This window comes from Carcharodon carcharias, chromosome 20 (assembly GCF_017639515.1).
Source record: "Carcharodon carcharias isolate sCarCar2 chromosome 20, sCarCar2.pri, whole genome shotgun sequence".
Taxonomy (NCBI): domain Eukaryota; kingdom Metazoa; phylum Chordata; class Chondrichthyes; order Lamniformes; family Lamnidae; genus Carcharodon; species Carcharodon carcharias.
In genome coordinates, this window is record NC_054486.1 from 15,220,380 (window position 1) to 15,234,868 (window position 14,489).

Below are 14,489 nucleotides of genomic sequence, written 5' to 3' on the forward strand. Positions count from 1 at the left end.
AGGCTTAAATGATCAATCTGAATTGCTTGGAATAAAGCTGAATAACTTAGTGTTTCCTCCTGAGAGTTCAGTTTCCAAGTTGAATGATATAATGGTGGGAATTGTTTACAGCTCCCAAGCACAGTCTCCTGGCTTGGTTAATACATTACTACTGTGTGGATGTCAAATAACAGAAAAACACAGCTTCTGCTGCAAACCAGATATAGCTGAGTGAAAAGAGTCAGCTGAACACAAGAGACCGGAGCAGGATTAGACCACACAGCCCATTGAGCCTGCACCACCATTCAATATGATCATGGCTGATCTTCGTCTTCAACTCCATTTTCCCGCCCGCTCCCTATATCCCTTAATTCCCTGAGGGAACAAAAATCTGTATCCCAGACTTAAATGTATTCAACGATGGAGCATCCACAATCTTCTTGGCTCCAAAGAATTTCAAAGGTTCACACCCTTTGAGTGAAATAATTTCTCCTCATCTCAGTCCTAAATGATCGGCCCTTCATCCAGGATGTTGCTGAGATATTCAGAGGCTTGGCTTTAAGTTTACCCAGCACAGAGCATTGAAACCTGCTTACACACAAAAGTAGTTGTGACCTTCTGCCTATGTGCCGGATTTGTCACATGTTCATTACACGTAAGTGCATAGAGAAAACCTTCCCTCGTTATCAAAGTTAAAATGAATTCCCATCACACGTCACAGAAACCACTCCTTGATCTTCACTCCTCAATCTTCACATCAGTTTGGTTGACATTTACAATAGAAATTTATATGCAATGTATAGCTTCTTGACTTTAATAACTTACCTTGTGTGATTTGAACAGAAAACATATTGAATAGTCACTTGGCCTTATCTCACTTGCAACATTGACCTTCGATAATTTTTCAGAGCCATATCCTGCTCTTCTAATTATTAATCTGCTATACCTTCATTAATATATTTGGTAATTAACTTGAATGAAATTGTCTTTTTGATTATTTTATGGAAAAATATCTAAAATTTTCAATGGAGGGATATAGATGTTATCAAAACTTAGAGCAAATGATTACTGTAATCTTTTTTGAACTCTGTAACCTTTAACAACTCTTTGGCTGCGTTAAAAAAGCAAAAAAAAACTCAGCTTATAATAGTATAACTCTTAAATAATTCTAGAAAATTACTGTTGCACATGAGGGAATCTTCCCCCCTCCACTCCCCTCCACCAACCTCTGGGACCATTCTGATATCGTCAATGTGCCTAGACTTAAACTAATTTAAGTATTTAGTGCTAATGACTGCCATCCAATTTAATCTTGTTCTCCAGTTCAATGTTATTTACTCATGCCTTGAGCCTGGGTGTTCCTCTTGATACAAATAACGTTAGTAGCGTTTTCCATTAGGCATTTGACATTAAAGGAGTTGTATAAATATAAGTTAATGTACTAAAGTGACTCAAGGTGCTTCACAGGAGCATTATAAAGGGAAGTATGACACCGAGCCACAAAAGGAGATGATATGTCCAATGATCAGAAATTTGGTCTTGGAGGTAGGTTTTAAGGAGTGCCTCAAAGGAGGAAGGCGAGATAGAGAGGTGTAGGGAGGGTATTCCAGAGCTTAGGGCCCCAACAGCTGAAAGCACGACCACCAGTGATCGAGCAATTTAAATCAAAGATGCTTAAGAGGCCAGAATTAGAGAGAAGCACAGATATCTCTGAGGGTTGTAAGATTGGAGGAGATCTTTTTTAAGTCATTCGTGGGATGTGGGCATTGCTGACCAGGCTGTCATTTATTGCCCATCCCTGGTCACACTTGAGAAGGTGGTGGTGAACCACCACCTTGAATTGCAGCAGTCCGTATGGAGTAGGTACACCCATAATACTGATAGGGAGGGAGTTCCAGGAATCCGACCCAGGATAGTGAAGGAATGACAAACTACTTTCAATAGTGTGTCGTGTGGAAGAGAAACTGCGGATGATGGCCCTTGTCCTTCTAGCTGGTAGAGATCACTGGTTTGGAAGGTGCTGTCGAGGAGCCTTGGTGAATTGCTGCAGTGCACCTTGTAGATGGTGGATACTGCTGCCACTGTGTGTCGGTAGTGGAGGGAGTCCATGTTTATTGTGGTGGATAGGGTGTCAATCTCGTGGACTACTTTTCCCTGGATGGTGTCAAACTTGAGTGTTGTGGGAGCTTTACTCATCCAGGCAAGTGGAGAGTATCACACTCCTGACTTGTGGCTTATAGATGGTGGACAGGTTTGGGGGAGTCAGGAGACAAAATTCCCAGCCTCTGACCTTCTCTTGTAACCACAGTAATTATTTGGCTAGTCCCATTCAGTTTCTGGTCAATTATTATCCTCAGGATGTTAATAGTTGGGGATTCAGCAATGGTTACATTCTCTCTTGTTGGAGATGGTCATTGCCTGGCACTTGTGTGGCACGAATGTTACTTGCCACATATCAGCCCAAGCCTGAATATTGCTCAAGTCTTACTGCATATGGACAAGGACTGCTTCAGTCTCTGAGGCATCAAAAATGGTGCTGAACATTGTGTTATTGTGTGACCTTATGGTGAAAGGAAGGTCATTGATGAAGCAGCTGAAGATGGTTGGGCCTAGGACACTACCCTGAGGCACTCCTGCAGCGATGTCCTGGGACTGAGATGATAGACTTCCAACAACCACAACCATCTTTCTTTGTGTTAGGTATGTCTCCAACCAGGGGAGATTTTTCCCATTGACCACAGTTTTGCTAGGGCTCCTTGATGCCACATTCGGTCAAATGCTGGCTTGAAGTCAAGGGCAGTGACTCTCACCTCATCTTGGGAGTTCAGCTCTTTTGTCCATGTTTGGGCCAAGGCCGTAATGAGGTCAGGAGCTGAGTTAGGGAGATGGGGAGGGACGAGACCATGAGGAGGTTGAAAACAAGAATCTGAATTTTAAGATCAAGGCATTGACTGGGAGCCATTGTAGGTTAGGGAGCACAGGGGTGACAGGTGAATGGGACTTGATGAGTATTGAGACATGGAAAGCAGAGCTTTAGATAATCTCAAGTTTGCGGAGGGTAGAATGGGTAACTAGCCAGGAGTACATTGGGACAGGCAAGTCTGGAGGTAATAAATACATGAATGAGGGTTTCAGCAGCAGATGAACTGGTTTAATCTCAGACTGTTATCAGGTAGGGGGATTGAGTCAGTAGCTAGGGAACAGAGTTTGGAGCAGAGATCGAAAATAGTGTCTAATCCTGTGCTTTTAGATGGTGTTGCCGAGGGGCAGCGTGTAGATGAGAAATAGGTGGGGGCCAGGGATAGATCCTTGGAGGACACCAGAGGTAATGGTGCAGGAACAGAAGCCATTGCAATTTATAATTTCAAGCTTTGTACAATACCATTTATTTGTTGCAAATGCATGTCATCGCTAGAAGTGAGGTAGCTTCATGTCAATAATCTGAAAGCCAGCAAAGTTTGCTAGCATTTAGTTTGCTGTTATAATGTTTCTTAGAACCGCTTTTACTTTTTTTGGATTTGAAGCTTGAAAATCACACTTCAGTTATATTGTGACAAGTAGTTGCCATGGTATCATGATATTGCGGATAATGTTTAACTCATCTGATGGCCTTTCCCTTATGGCAGGAAGGGAAACAGCTGATTGACGAGAAGCCGGAGTTTAAGCCAATTGTCCTGGAGAAACTGACAGAACTGTCCGATTTGTGGAAAGCTTTGGACATGACCACTAATAAGAAGGCAGAGCGTCTATTCCATGCAAACCGGTCAGAGCTGTTTGCACAGACCTATGATGACCTAAACAAGTGGATGTCTGATTTGGAGTTACAGCTGCGTTCTGAAGACTTTGGAAAGGACCTGACTAGTGTCAACATCTTGCTGAAGAAACTACAGGTAATGACGCTCCATCCTCCACAAATGCTGCCTGACCTGCTGAGTGCTTCCACCATTTTTTGTTTTAATCTGAGTTAATGAGGAGACTCAACTGAACGGTCTGTCAATGTTGATGAAATTGGTGAAAAGTGCATGTTATCAATGTAATACACAAAAGTCGGGAACAGCAAGTATTTGGCCTGTTGAACTATTTATTTCTCATGCCGGTTGTACGGTTGGCTTTATCTCTCACTGACTTTATCACCAATGTTTAGGAAATTTCTTCAACTCTAAACGCATTCTACAGCTTGCAAAAACATAATAGCCTTCCACGAGGCAGGAATAATTGATTTACATTTAGTCGTTCAGCAAAAATGCTGGTGGATTTTATCTTATAAACGTATGTGAGCTGGCTACCAAAATTTAGCAGTTATCAAAAAATTTTAATTGCTTGCCAGAAGTAGAATTAATCTGTTGTTTAGCTCATGTAAGGGCCATGTTACCCTGACCAAAAAGTAGCACTGCTGCACAGAATTAATTTCAAAGTCTGCTACTTAAGTCGTTCTGTAGGGAGAAGGGGAGCGCCGGTTATGAAAACCATGTGAACACTTACCTAACCTAATATTCCTGAAGGTGGCAAACGGACACCCTTGGGGTGTAAACTAAATTTTCTACAGAATCTACAAGTAAAAACAGGAATGTTCAAGACGCCACGGGCAGGGCTTTTCAGGTTGTGGGCTGCCGCGATCAGGCCCCGACTGCAATGTCACGCTGGCCGGCCGGTTAACGGGCAGCCAGTGTGAAAGGCTGCCAGGGTGGGGGCGGGAGGAGGGCGGGTGCTGAAGTCAGTGTGGGTGCGGCGGGCACGGGCGTGCCTATTTGCAGCAGCGTGCCCGCCGACGATCGAGAGGGCCGGGAAGCCCATTAACGGCGCAACTAACTGGGATTTTTCGCTGCCCATCCAACGGTTATGGTGGGCGGGCGGGCGACTCGGCCAGGCGGCCTCTGTATTTTTTGGGAAACCTCATCCAAGGGTGGGATGAGGTCTTTGAGGTTAATTTAAAACAAGATAAAAATGTTTGGACACAAATTTCCAGCGTCCATATGTTTAGGTGACTCGTTCTGATACGTGGGCATTTTTTTTCCCCAGGTTTTTAAATCTGTTCTTATTGAATTTAAATTCTCCAGCTCCCCGAGGCAGTGCTCCTCCTTCAGGCAGCTTTCATTCCGCACTCCACCGAAAGTTGAGAGGAAATCTGATAGAGGTGCTCAAAAGGGGTATGCGAGGTCTAGACTGAATAGATAGAAAGAAACTGTTGCCATTGACAGAAGGTTTGTGAGCTAGAGGACAGCATTCAAAGAACCAAAGGTTCTATGCAGCGCGTGATTAGAGTCTGGAGTGCACTGCCTGAGAGGATGGTGGGGGAAGGCTTAATTGTGGCTTCGGTAGGGAATTGGAAAAACACCTGAAGGTAAAGAAAATGACAGAGCTTCGGGACAAGGGTCGGGCAGTGGGACTAGCTAAGTTACTTGCACAGCAGTGCTACAGACTCAAAAGGGCCGAACAGCCCCCTTCTGTGTGGGTAACCAGTCTATGATTCTTTGAGTTCATATGTTCTGACCCTGGCCACAAATCTGTGTGCAGTAACTTATCGAAGGCCTTTTGAAAGACCAAATATCCATTAAAAGAGCTTTTCTACTCCTTTTGTTCCTTCTTTATAAAATTTAGTAAAGTTGGCCAAGTGTGACCTTCCCTTTTGAAATCCGTGCGTTATTACCTTTAAGTTACTAGATGTTTTTCTTTTATTCTGTGGGTAAAGATTCCATCTTTGCTAACACTTTGCTAACAGCGAACTGGTTTTTAGTTCCCTGTACTTGTTTGAACTCCCTTTCTCAAGATAAATAACACATCAGCTGCCTGCCTGTTCACCTTTCTAATTAGTTTTCATGATAATGTAACAGTGCCTCTGCTAACTCTGCTTTAAATTTTCCTTTAGCCATCTAAACCAAGATTTTGATCCTCTTTTAAGTTTGATTAGTTTATTAATTATCTTTGCACGTTCTATACTAAATTTCTAGATATCGTTTTTGATCTCTTCTAATGTTTTGTTCATCTTGTTAGCATCTCTAGTAAGTACTGAGGCAGAGTAAGTGCTTATTTTTCTGCCATTTTACTGTCATCACCTGTTAATTTATCTTGCGTATCCCTAAGTGACCTTGTCCCTTCATTTTTTTGTTTCTTCTCATGTTTCAGGATAACTTAGGTTTATAGCTCCTATTTGCTTTGCTACTTGCCTTTTTGACTTCTCTCCTCACCCATATACTTAGTGCATGCCTTTTTCTTAATTTCTGTTTTACTGCATCTCTTTAACAGACCACCTTTCTGAAACATATAAGCTCATGAGGGAATTTGACAAAGTGGATGCTGAAAGAATGTTTCCCCATTGTGGGCGATACTAGAACTAGGGGGACACAGTTTAAAAATAAGGGATTTCCCATTTAACGATTGTGAATCTGAGGAACTCTCTTCTTCAGAGAGCATTGGAGGCAGGGTCATTGAATATTTTTGAGGCCAGGTTAGATAGATTCTTTATTGTTAAAAGGAGTCAAAGGGTATAGGGGATTGACCGGAAATTGGAGTTGAGGCCTCAAACTGATCAGCCATGATTTTATTGAATGGCAGAGCAGGCTGAAGGAGCTGAATGGCCTACCCATGCTCCTAATTCGTAAGCACGCATGTTCGGATGTTTTTTTCATTATTTTTAGCAGAATGTATTTTTTAGAGCTCTGATTGCCTTTTTAAATATTTCTCACTGCTGTCCATCTCCAGGTTAACATTCTTTTTCCAGCTTGATTATTACCCCTTCAAAATTAGCACATTCCAATCTATTTCTTTGTTTTACTTATTTCTTTTTCAATTGCTATTGTAAATCTTATTATGATTACTATTGCCAAGATATTCCCTACACTCACTTCTCCCATATGTATGACTCAGATTATCTGATTTGAATAACAAAAACAAATGTCTTGAAAATATATAAAATATTTTTTTTGATGGGGAATCTAGAACAAGACAACATAATCTTAAAATTAAGCCCAGGGCATTTTAAAAGTAAAATCAGGAAGCACTTTTTCCACACACATGGTCCTGGAAACCTAGAATTCTTTACCCACAAATGGTTACTGATACGGAGTCAATTATAACTTTCAAGAACGAGAGAGTTTTTTGAGAGGCACAATGACACAGTGGTTAGCATTGTTGTCTCACAGTTCTAGGGACCCGGGTTCAATCCTGACCTTGGGCGTCTGTGTGGAACTTGCATGTTCTCCTCGTGTTTGTGTGGGTTTCTGCCGCTTGCTCAGTTTCCTACCACTGTCTGAAGGTGTCCTGGTTAGGTGGATTGACTGTGGTTAAGTTGTCCCTTAATGTGGGTGTGTGCCCTGTGACGGACTGGCGTAGTCTGCCTGGTGCCCATTGCCTATCAGGATAGGCTCTTGACTCCCTGTGACCCTGAATTGGATAAAGTGGTTCTGGAAAAGTGAGTGAGATAGTTTTTCGTTGGGTAAGTGTATCCAACAAAAGTGGGTAAATAGAATCGAGTTGCAGGTCAACCATAATCCAACTGAGTGACAGAATTGTGCGTCCGAATATCCCACTTCTCTTCCCAGGTTCCTTCTACGACTGAAGCAAAACATCCGTGAGGAGTCGAAACCCTTGGTAGTTTAGTTAATAAATTTGCGCACAGGGGCCAAGTCTGTTTCTATCGCCTTAATGACATTGTCAGAATTAATTCCTGTTCTCTGTAAAATAAAACTGCAGATGCTGGAAATCTGAAATAAAAACAGAAAATGCTGGAAAAACTCAGCAGGCCTGACATCATCTGTGGAAAGAGAAACCAAGTGGACGTTTTGAGTCCAATATGACTCAATTCTTCCAAACTCAGAGTTCCAAAGAAGAGCTGTATTCGACTCGAAGCGTTAATTATTTCTCTCTCCACAGATGCTGCCAGGTCTGCCGAGCTTTTCTGGCACCTTCTATTTTCTCCTGTTTGATTTTTATCTCCTGAACCAGTTAAATGCTTTTCTAGATGTAAGCAAAGTTGGTGGAGTATTACAAGAGAAATATCTTGGCATGCTGTGTTTATTTGAATAGGTGGACAACCTAACATCTAAACGTGGTGGAACAACACAGTAGTGAGATTGATCAATAGTCAGTCAGTGCGGAAACAGAAAAATGGTGAAGCTGGATTATGCACGATGGGTGCCATGGCAAATAATGAGCCTAATAAAGCCCTAATCATGCATTTAATTTGCCTTATATATAATTAACACGACTTAAATAAACAGCCCCCCCTCCCCCCCCCCCCCATAGAAGACAGTGAGAGAGAATTGTTGAAATTTAATATAACTCGAAAATTAAGTAGTGGAATGCATGGAGACTAGTGAAGGTGTTTTGCATGGTCACAGGTCCCTGTGGAGCTATAACTGAGGAAGGTGCAACAATAGATAGGTCCGTATGATTTGATCAGCTACACTGCTGAAGTTGATGATTTTTAAATGAAGCTTTATGATATTGTTCAAAGCATATGCATATTTCATAAAATAATGATATCACTCATCTCTTTTAAAAGAAAAAGCTGTTTAAAAAAGTAATGCAAAGCAGCGTTGGGATTAGCTGAAAACCTATTGGAGAACATGTTTGTCAAGCGGCACCCACTAGTGGCCAAATGATGCAAGCAACTTTTTTTAAGTGTTTGGTTAAAGTTGACTGTTGCCAACTGCTCTGATCCTGGAATGCAGTGAAGCTGAGGAATTGATTGTAATGAACTGCTGGGTAATTCCAGCTGACACTCGTTGGATACTTGACTCATATAGGTAATCACTCCAATCCTATGGTTATGCATTAGCAAAATGCTGGAAACGTTTCAGAATGAAGAAAGGACATAAACTCTGAAATGTTAACTCTGTTTCTCTTGTCCATAGGTGATGCTGCCTGACCTGTTGAGTATTTCAAGCACTTTCTGGTTTTGCTATAGTTATACATGATATTATTGCAGTTACTTGTTTATTATCAAGAGCAGTTCAAAAGTCACTTCCTGCAAAGTAAATTCATGACATTCCGCTTTCTTCCCCTGAAAACTCTTTGACCCCAGTAGAAGTTTCCTGCTGCCATCTTTGTTTAGCTGACATCTGGTCACTTCAGCACTCGGTATATCTATAAAATTATAAAGACTTTCGGATTAAGGCTCAGAGATGAAACTGCCAGTGCACTGGAACATGTGCTTGATACTGGTTTGTTGGTCAGTCATCTTGGTAGAGTGCATTCTTACTTTCCCTTTGTTCAGAACAAAAAAAAAACTTGCAATGGAGAACCGCAGATGCCTGAATAAATTGTTTTTGTTGCCAACCAGGTGTTAGAAAATCAAATGGAGGTGCGTCAGAAAGAGGTGGAGGAGCTTCTCTCCCAGCCCAGGATTCCCTCCCAAGACGGACAGATGGAGACAAACGGGAAAGAAAAAGATATAGAGGGTAGATTCTTAGAGCTGATGGGTCCTCTGCAGGAACGGCGCCAAAAGCTGCTCATGTCGAAGATGACTTACCAGTTTTATCATGACCTGAAGGACGAGATTGTAAGAAGTGAAAGTGATGTGTCTATTTGTCACAGCAGCCTAATTAAAATAACAAATTGTGCAGAGGCATCAGTGGCCTTGTTGTGTGAGAACTTACACTTTTACATGTTCTCTTCTAGCTTTGGGTGCAGGAACGAATGCCATTAGCTACAAGTACAGACCATGGCCACAACCTCCAGACAGTCCAGCTGTTAATGAAAAAGAACAAGGTAGGTGGTATTAGGGGAAACTTTGTATCGAGTGTTTCAATGCAATTCCAGACTTATGAAATCTTTAACACAAAAACATTTTCTTTTTGCTGTCACTGGCTTTTGAACTGTTGAAACTTATTTTAACTCGTATATACCTTAGCAGTGTACTTTTTTTTCTCTGCTAGAAGCTTAAACAATGGGCTGCACAGATCTAAGGCTTACCCCGTTTTATTTTATCACTGAATGTGAGCCGCTACATTGTGCGCATTAGTCTCCTTTAGAATATTTGTCCAATGCCCAGCTACTGGAATCAACGTCCAGAGGACTGCAGTCATTCCAGTACCTACCCTTATCCATTGCTAGCATCTCAGTCCAAGTAAAATTAATTTCTATTTTTGGCATTTTGCTCTCTAAAAGTAGAATAGGCCTCAAGTGTGTGGCGAAGCACATAACATTTGCCTTATAAACATTATTCCTAAAGATTTCAGACAAATTTGGTTTTGTAGCTGACAAAACAACAATTCGTACTTGGAAAGCTCATTGTTGGGGAATGATTAAGGTTATCATTCACTTCAACAAAATACTTGATAGTGTGACATGTTTCAGGATTATTTGGCTTTCTCAGTGCTGAAAGAATAAAAGTGGAGCTTGGTTCCCCGACGCAAACAAACCTCTGGGGGTCCTCCTGATTAAACCTCCTCTTGTACAGACCTTTCAGAAGGAGATCCAAGGGCATCAGCCACGTATTGATGATGTGTTGAAAAGAGGAGCAACAATGATTGTGGAGCAAAGGCCAGATTCGGGCACGATCGAGGAGCAGTTGGGAGAGTTAAAGGAATTGTGGGGCAAACTGCAGGACGAAGCAGAGAAAAGACAAAAACGTCTGGAAGGTGCAAATGAAGCTCAGCAATATTACCTGGATGCTGCAGAGGCTGAAGTTTGGATGAGTGAACAGGAGCTGTACATGATCGCTGATGAAAAAGCCAAGGTACCTACTTAATTTTAGTCATGTTATCATTTTTTTGTTATGTATTGGACATCCTGAACAGTGTATGTTGGTGAGTTAATGGATTCATAGTGAAATTTCCTTGTATTGTGGAACAACATGCTTTCCAACATAAATAGGTTGGCTTTGAGGAGAGTGCATAGCTTGTTCTCTGCTTTTACTGACTGAGTGGCTGTTGTATATGAGACATTCATGTGCAAGGTAATAAGTGACAGTAATTATGCCAACCATGGGTGACTCTGGTGACATGTCTCTTAAAGGTAGGTGGAGAGATTCATTAACTATAGCATTGAACAATAATGGTTAACAAAGACTACGCTTCAAAGAACTTGAGGACAGTTAAGCCAGGTGGTCTTGTTTGAGGGAAGTAGCTTTGGTGTAAGTAGGTACAACTTTTTAGATGGATAAACTGTGTTCAAGGGATCCAGGAATTAATCATGAAGTCTTATCTGTGAAATATATCTTTTGATGTAGACAAAATATGGTGCATAAAGGAGCAATGGCAATAAAGTTTACAGTGGTTCTTCAGAGGCCACGAAAGGTAGATGTACACACTGATAGCCAGCCTCTGTCTAATTAGGCTGATCACCTACACTAGATTCAATAAAGAAGCTTTCATATATTCCATCATTGAGTGTCTTATACTAACTTAAAACATGCCTTTGTGATTCACAGAGAAGGAAGGAGGTTAACTGGCAGCTGAATGACTCTGATTGGTAAAGACATTGCCAACCAATCAGTACTCTCTTCTCATGCAGTATAAATTGTTGTTCCCTTTAGAAAAGGTATTCTTGCAAACTGTTCTGATGACTGTAAGACAAGAAGCTTTGACAGCATGTCTCTCCTTTTCAGCAATACTCAAATCCTGTCCTGCCAAATGACTATTTATTTAATTAACTGAATTCAAATTCCCATGGTGGAGTTTGAACTCCTGTCTCTGCATTGTTAGCCCAGGTGTTTTGGATTACGAATCCTGTAACATAAGTGACAATGCCACCGTTCCTGGTATATGAGGTCACTAACTTTCCCCTCGATTCTTTAGGATGAAGCTGGTGCAACTGCAATGTTGAAGAAACATCTAATTCTGCAGCAGGCTGTACTAGATTATGGGAAGATTATCCAAGAGCTGGCAGACAGGGCCCAGAAACTACTTACTGAAGAGCACCCTGAAGGGTGAGTAGCAACTCTGTGGTCATGTCGAACCTTCAGAAAGTTTACCAAAGTCATTATAAAATGATACTAATTAGAGACAATTTTATGGCAAAATAGCACAAATATGAAGTTCATTCCTTTTCATGTTGAAGTGTGCGGGTTGAATAAATTTGAACTTGTTGTCAGTGAAAGGAACTTAGATCAATAAAACCCACGTGTAATGCACTCCCTGGTGGGCCTAAGCTTTTGGGAGGTTACAGCAACTCATAATCATGGACTGTGTTCTCCAAAATTTGGCAGAAATGCAAAATAAATATTGCAGTTAACCGAAAAGGCAATCTCAGAGAAATGGTGATCAGAATTTAATCTGGAAAGAAAGTCAGTCCAACGCTTTCCCAGTTTATTATTTGACACTAACAGATTTTCATTGTCTGGAGTCTGGACAATATGATGATCTTCAGCTGTTAACCTGACCAATCCCAGTGAGGCCAGGGCTGTAAATAGGCAAATCTAGGTAACTGCTGCTATTTCTGCACAGCAATCGTTAACCAGAAGGCAGTGGGACCTAAATGCACAATTCAGGCTGCAGGTCGATCGATGATTGTCTTAATTTCCCTTATATTTTGAATTGAGCAAAGCGTGACACCTGGGATATGCAGAGATATGTTAGATCCAGTATTTGAAATGATATATAACATTTCTTTCATATCTGTATGAGCTTTTTACTGAAAAAGTAATCAAATGTCTCACTGGTGTCACCTATGAAATAATACCATCTGACTACCACTGGTGAGAATATGTTTAATTCAATCAGTAAAAGTGTGCTATCCTCTGAAACCTGGGCTTCCAGTGTGCTCATTTTAGCAAAATGCACTCAATTAAATCCTACTTACTTTCTGTCCTTCTCTGTAGTTATGTTCTGGTCGATCAAATGGGTATTGATGCCCTTGACCTTGAGTTAGGAACTGCCATGTAGTTGAAAAGTGATGCACACTGTTTGTTTTTCCATGTTCCCCTCTGTGGAGTTTCTGTGACTGCTATTGATTACATACACAAGATACCTGAACTCATCACGTAGACAATTGGTGACAAAAGTGTAAACATTGGAACAGGAGTCGCCTATTTGTCATGTTAAGCAAGTCCCACTATTTTTAGAAGCCATGAAAGCTCGAACCTGCCTTTTGTCTAATACCTTAATAATTCCCTTTGTATTGACCCTCACTTAACTTTATAGCTATGGCTCTAAAGGACTTATGTTCCATAATCTTTCAACTCATGTATGAAGACATCATTGAGTTACATTGAGTCAAAAGCACAGAAACAAATCATTTGGCTCCACTGCTCGATGCTAATGTTTATGCTTCACAAAACCCTTGTCGCATCCCTCTTCAGCTAACCCTATCAGTCCCACTCCTCTCCAGCTAACCCATTCAGTCCCATCCTTCGTCAGCTAACCCTATCAGTCCCACTGCTCTCCAGCTAACCTATTCAGTCCCATCCTTCGTCAGCTAACCCTATCAGTCTCATTTCTCTTCTACCAACCCATTCAGTCCCATTCCTCTTCAGCAAACCCTATCAGTCCCATTCCTCTTCAGCAAACCCTATCAGCATATCCTAATCGTTCTTTTGTCCCCTCATACACATAAATCTAGCTTACACTTACTTGCATCTATGCTGTTTGTCTCAATTACTCTTCATAGTAGCATGTTCTGCATTCTTACCACTGTTTGGATGAAGACGGTTTTCCTGAATTCCTTTATGATTTATTTGTTACGACCTCATAGTTATAGCCACTAGTTTTTGAATTACTTGGATTCAAGCCAGATAGTGAAGTGCAAAGTTAGACACCTATCTATTTCTTGAGGGTATGTTTATTCACAGAATGCAGCATTACCAATCTTGTCCCTGCCTCTAGTCACCCGAGTAGTCTCAGCCCTCTCTCCCGCCAGCCTCATAAAAGCCCCTTTTTATACTCCTTTGATTAAAATCAAATAAACAGATTAATTAATAAACCAACCCTTAAAGGGACACAGTAACAAAAAAAACTACAGAGAAAACTTATCAAATTAAAAATCCCGCACCCACCAGTTGTGGAAGTTGCTTCTTATATGTGCTCAAAGACAGTTAATCAATCAATGCCCACTACCTGTTTACCCTTAAATATATAATTGACATAACATTAACAATCTTTCTTTCTATCTTCTACCAATCTGTCTTTTACCTGTTCTTGTCACGGAGCTACCTCCAGTTCCAGCAACTCCAGTTTTAACTGGAAATCTCCCATCTTCTCAAACGAACTTATGAATTAGGAGCAGGAGGAGGCCACTCGGCCCCTCGAGCCTTCTCCACCACACAAGATCATGGGTGATCTAATTTTAACCTCAACTTCAATTTTTGCCTACCCCTGGTAACCTCTCACCTCTTGCTTATCAAGAATCCATCTACTTCTGCCGTAAAGATATTCGAAGACTCTGACTCAGCCACCTTTTGAGGAAGAAAAGCCCAAAACCTCTCAACCCTTAGAGAAGTTTTTTTGCTCATCTCTGTCTTAAATGGGTGACCCCTTGTCTTTAAACGATGGCCCCTAAATCTAGATTCTCCCACAAGAAGAAACATCCTTTCCACATTCACCCTGTCAAGTCCCCACCCCCAACCTCCTGCC

General features: G+C 41.3%; 1 protein-coding gene across 3 annotated transcripts in view; it reads left to right on the plus strand.

The window, feature by feature from the left end:
• The window catches only part of LOC121292247 (spectrin beta chain, non-erythrocytic 1-like), a 265,589-nt gene that overhangs the window by 162,791 nt on the left and 88,309 nt on the right, over nucleotides 1-14,489 (plus strand). For all 3 annotated transcript variants that reach the window (XM_041214009.1, XM_041214008.1, XM_041214010.1), the window contains 5 exons: nucleotides 3,606-3,869; nucleotides 9,260-9,478; nucleotides 9,598-9,687; nucleotides 10,379-10,657; nucleotides 11,718-11,848. In XM_041214009.1, coding sequence (XP_041069943.1) covers nucleotides 3,606-3,869; nucleotides 9,260-9,478; nucleotides 9,598-9,687; nucleotides 10,379-10,657; nucleotides 11,718-11,848 — 983 coding nt within the window. The remainder of the gene's footprint in view (nucleotides 1-3,605; nucleotides 3,870-9,259; nucleotides 9,479-9,597; nucleotides 9,688-10,378; nucleotides 10,658-11,717; nucleotides 11,849-14,489) is intronic.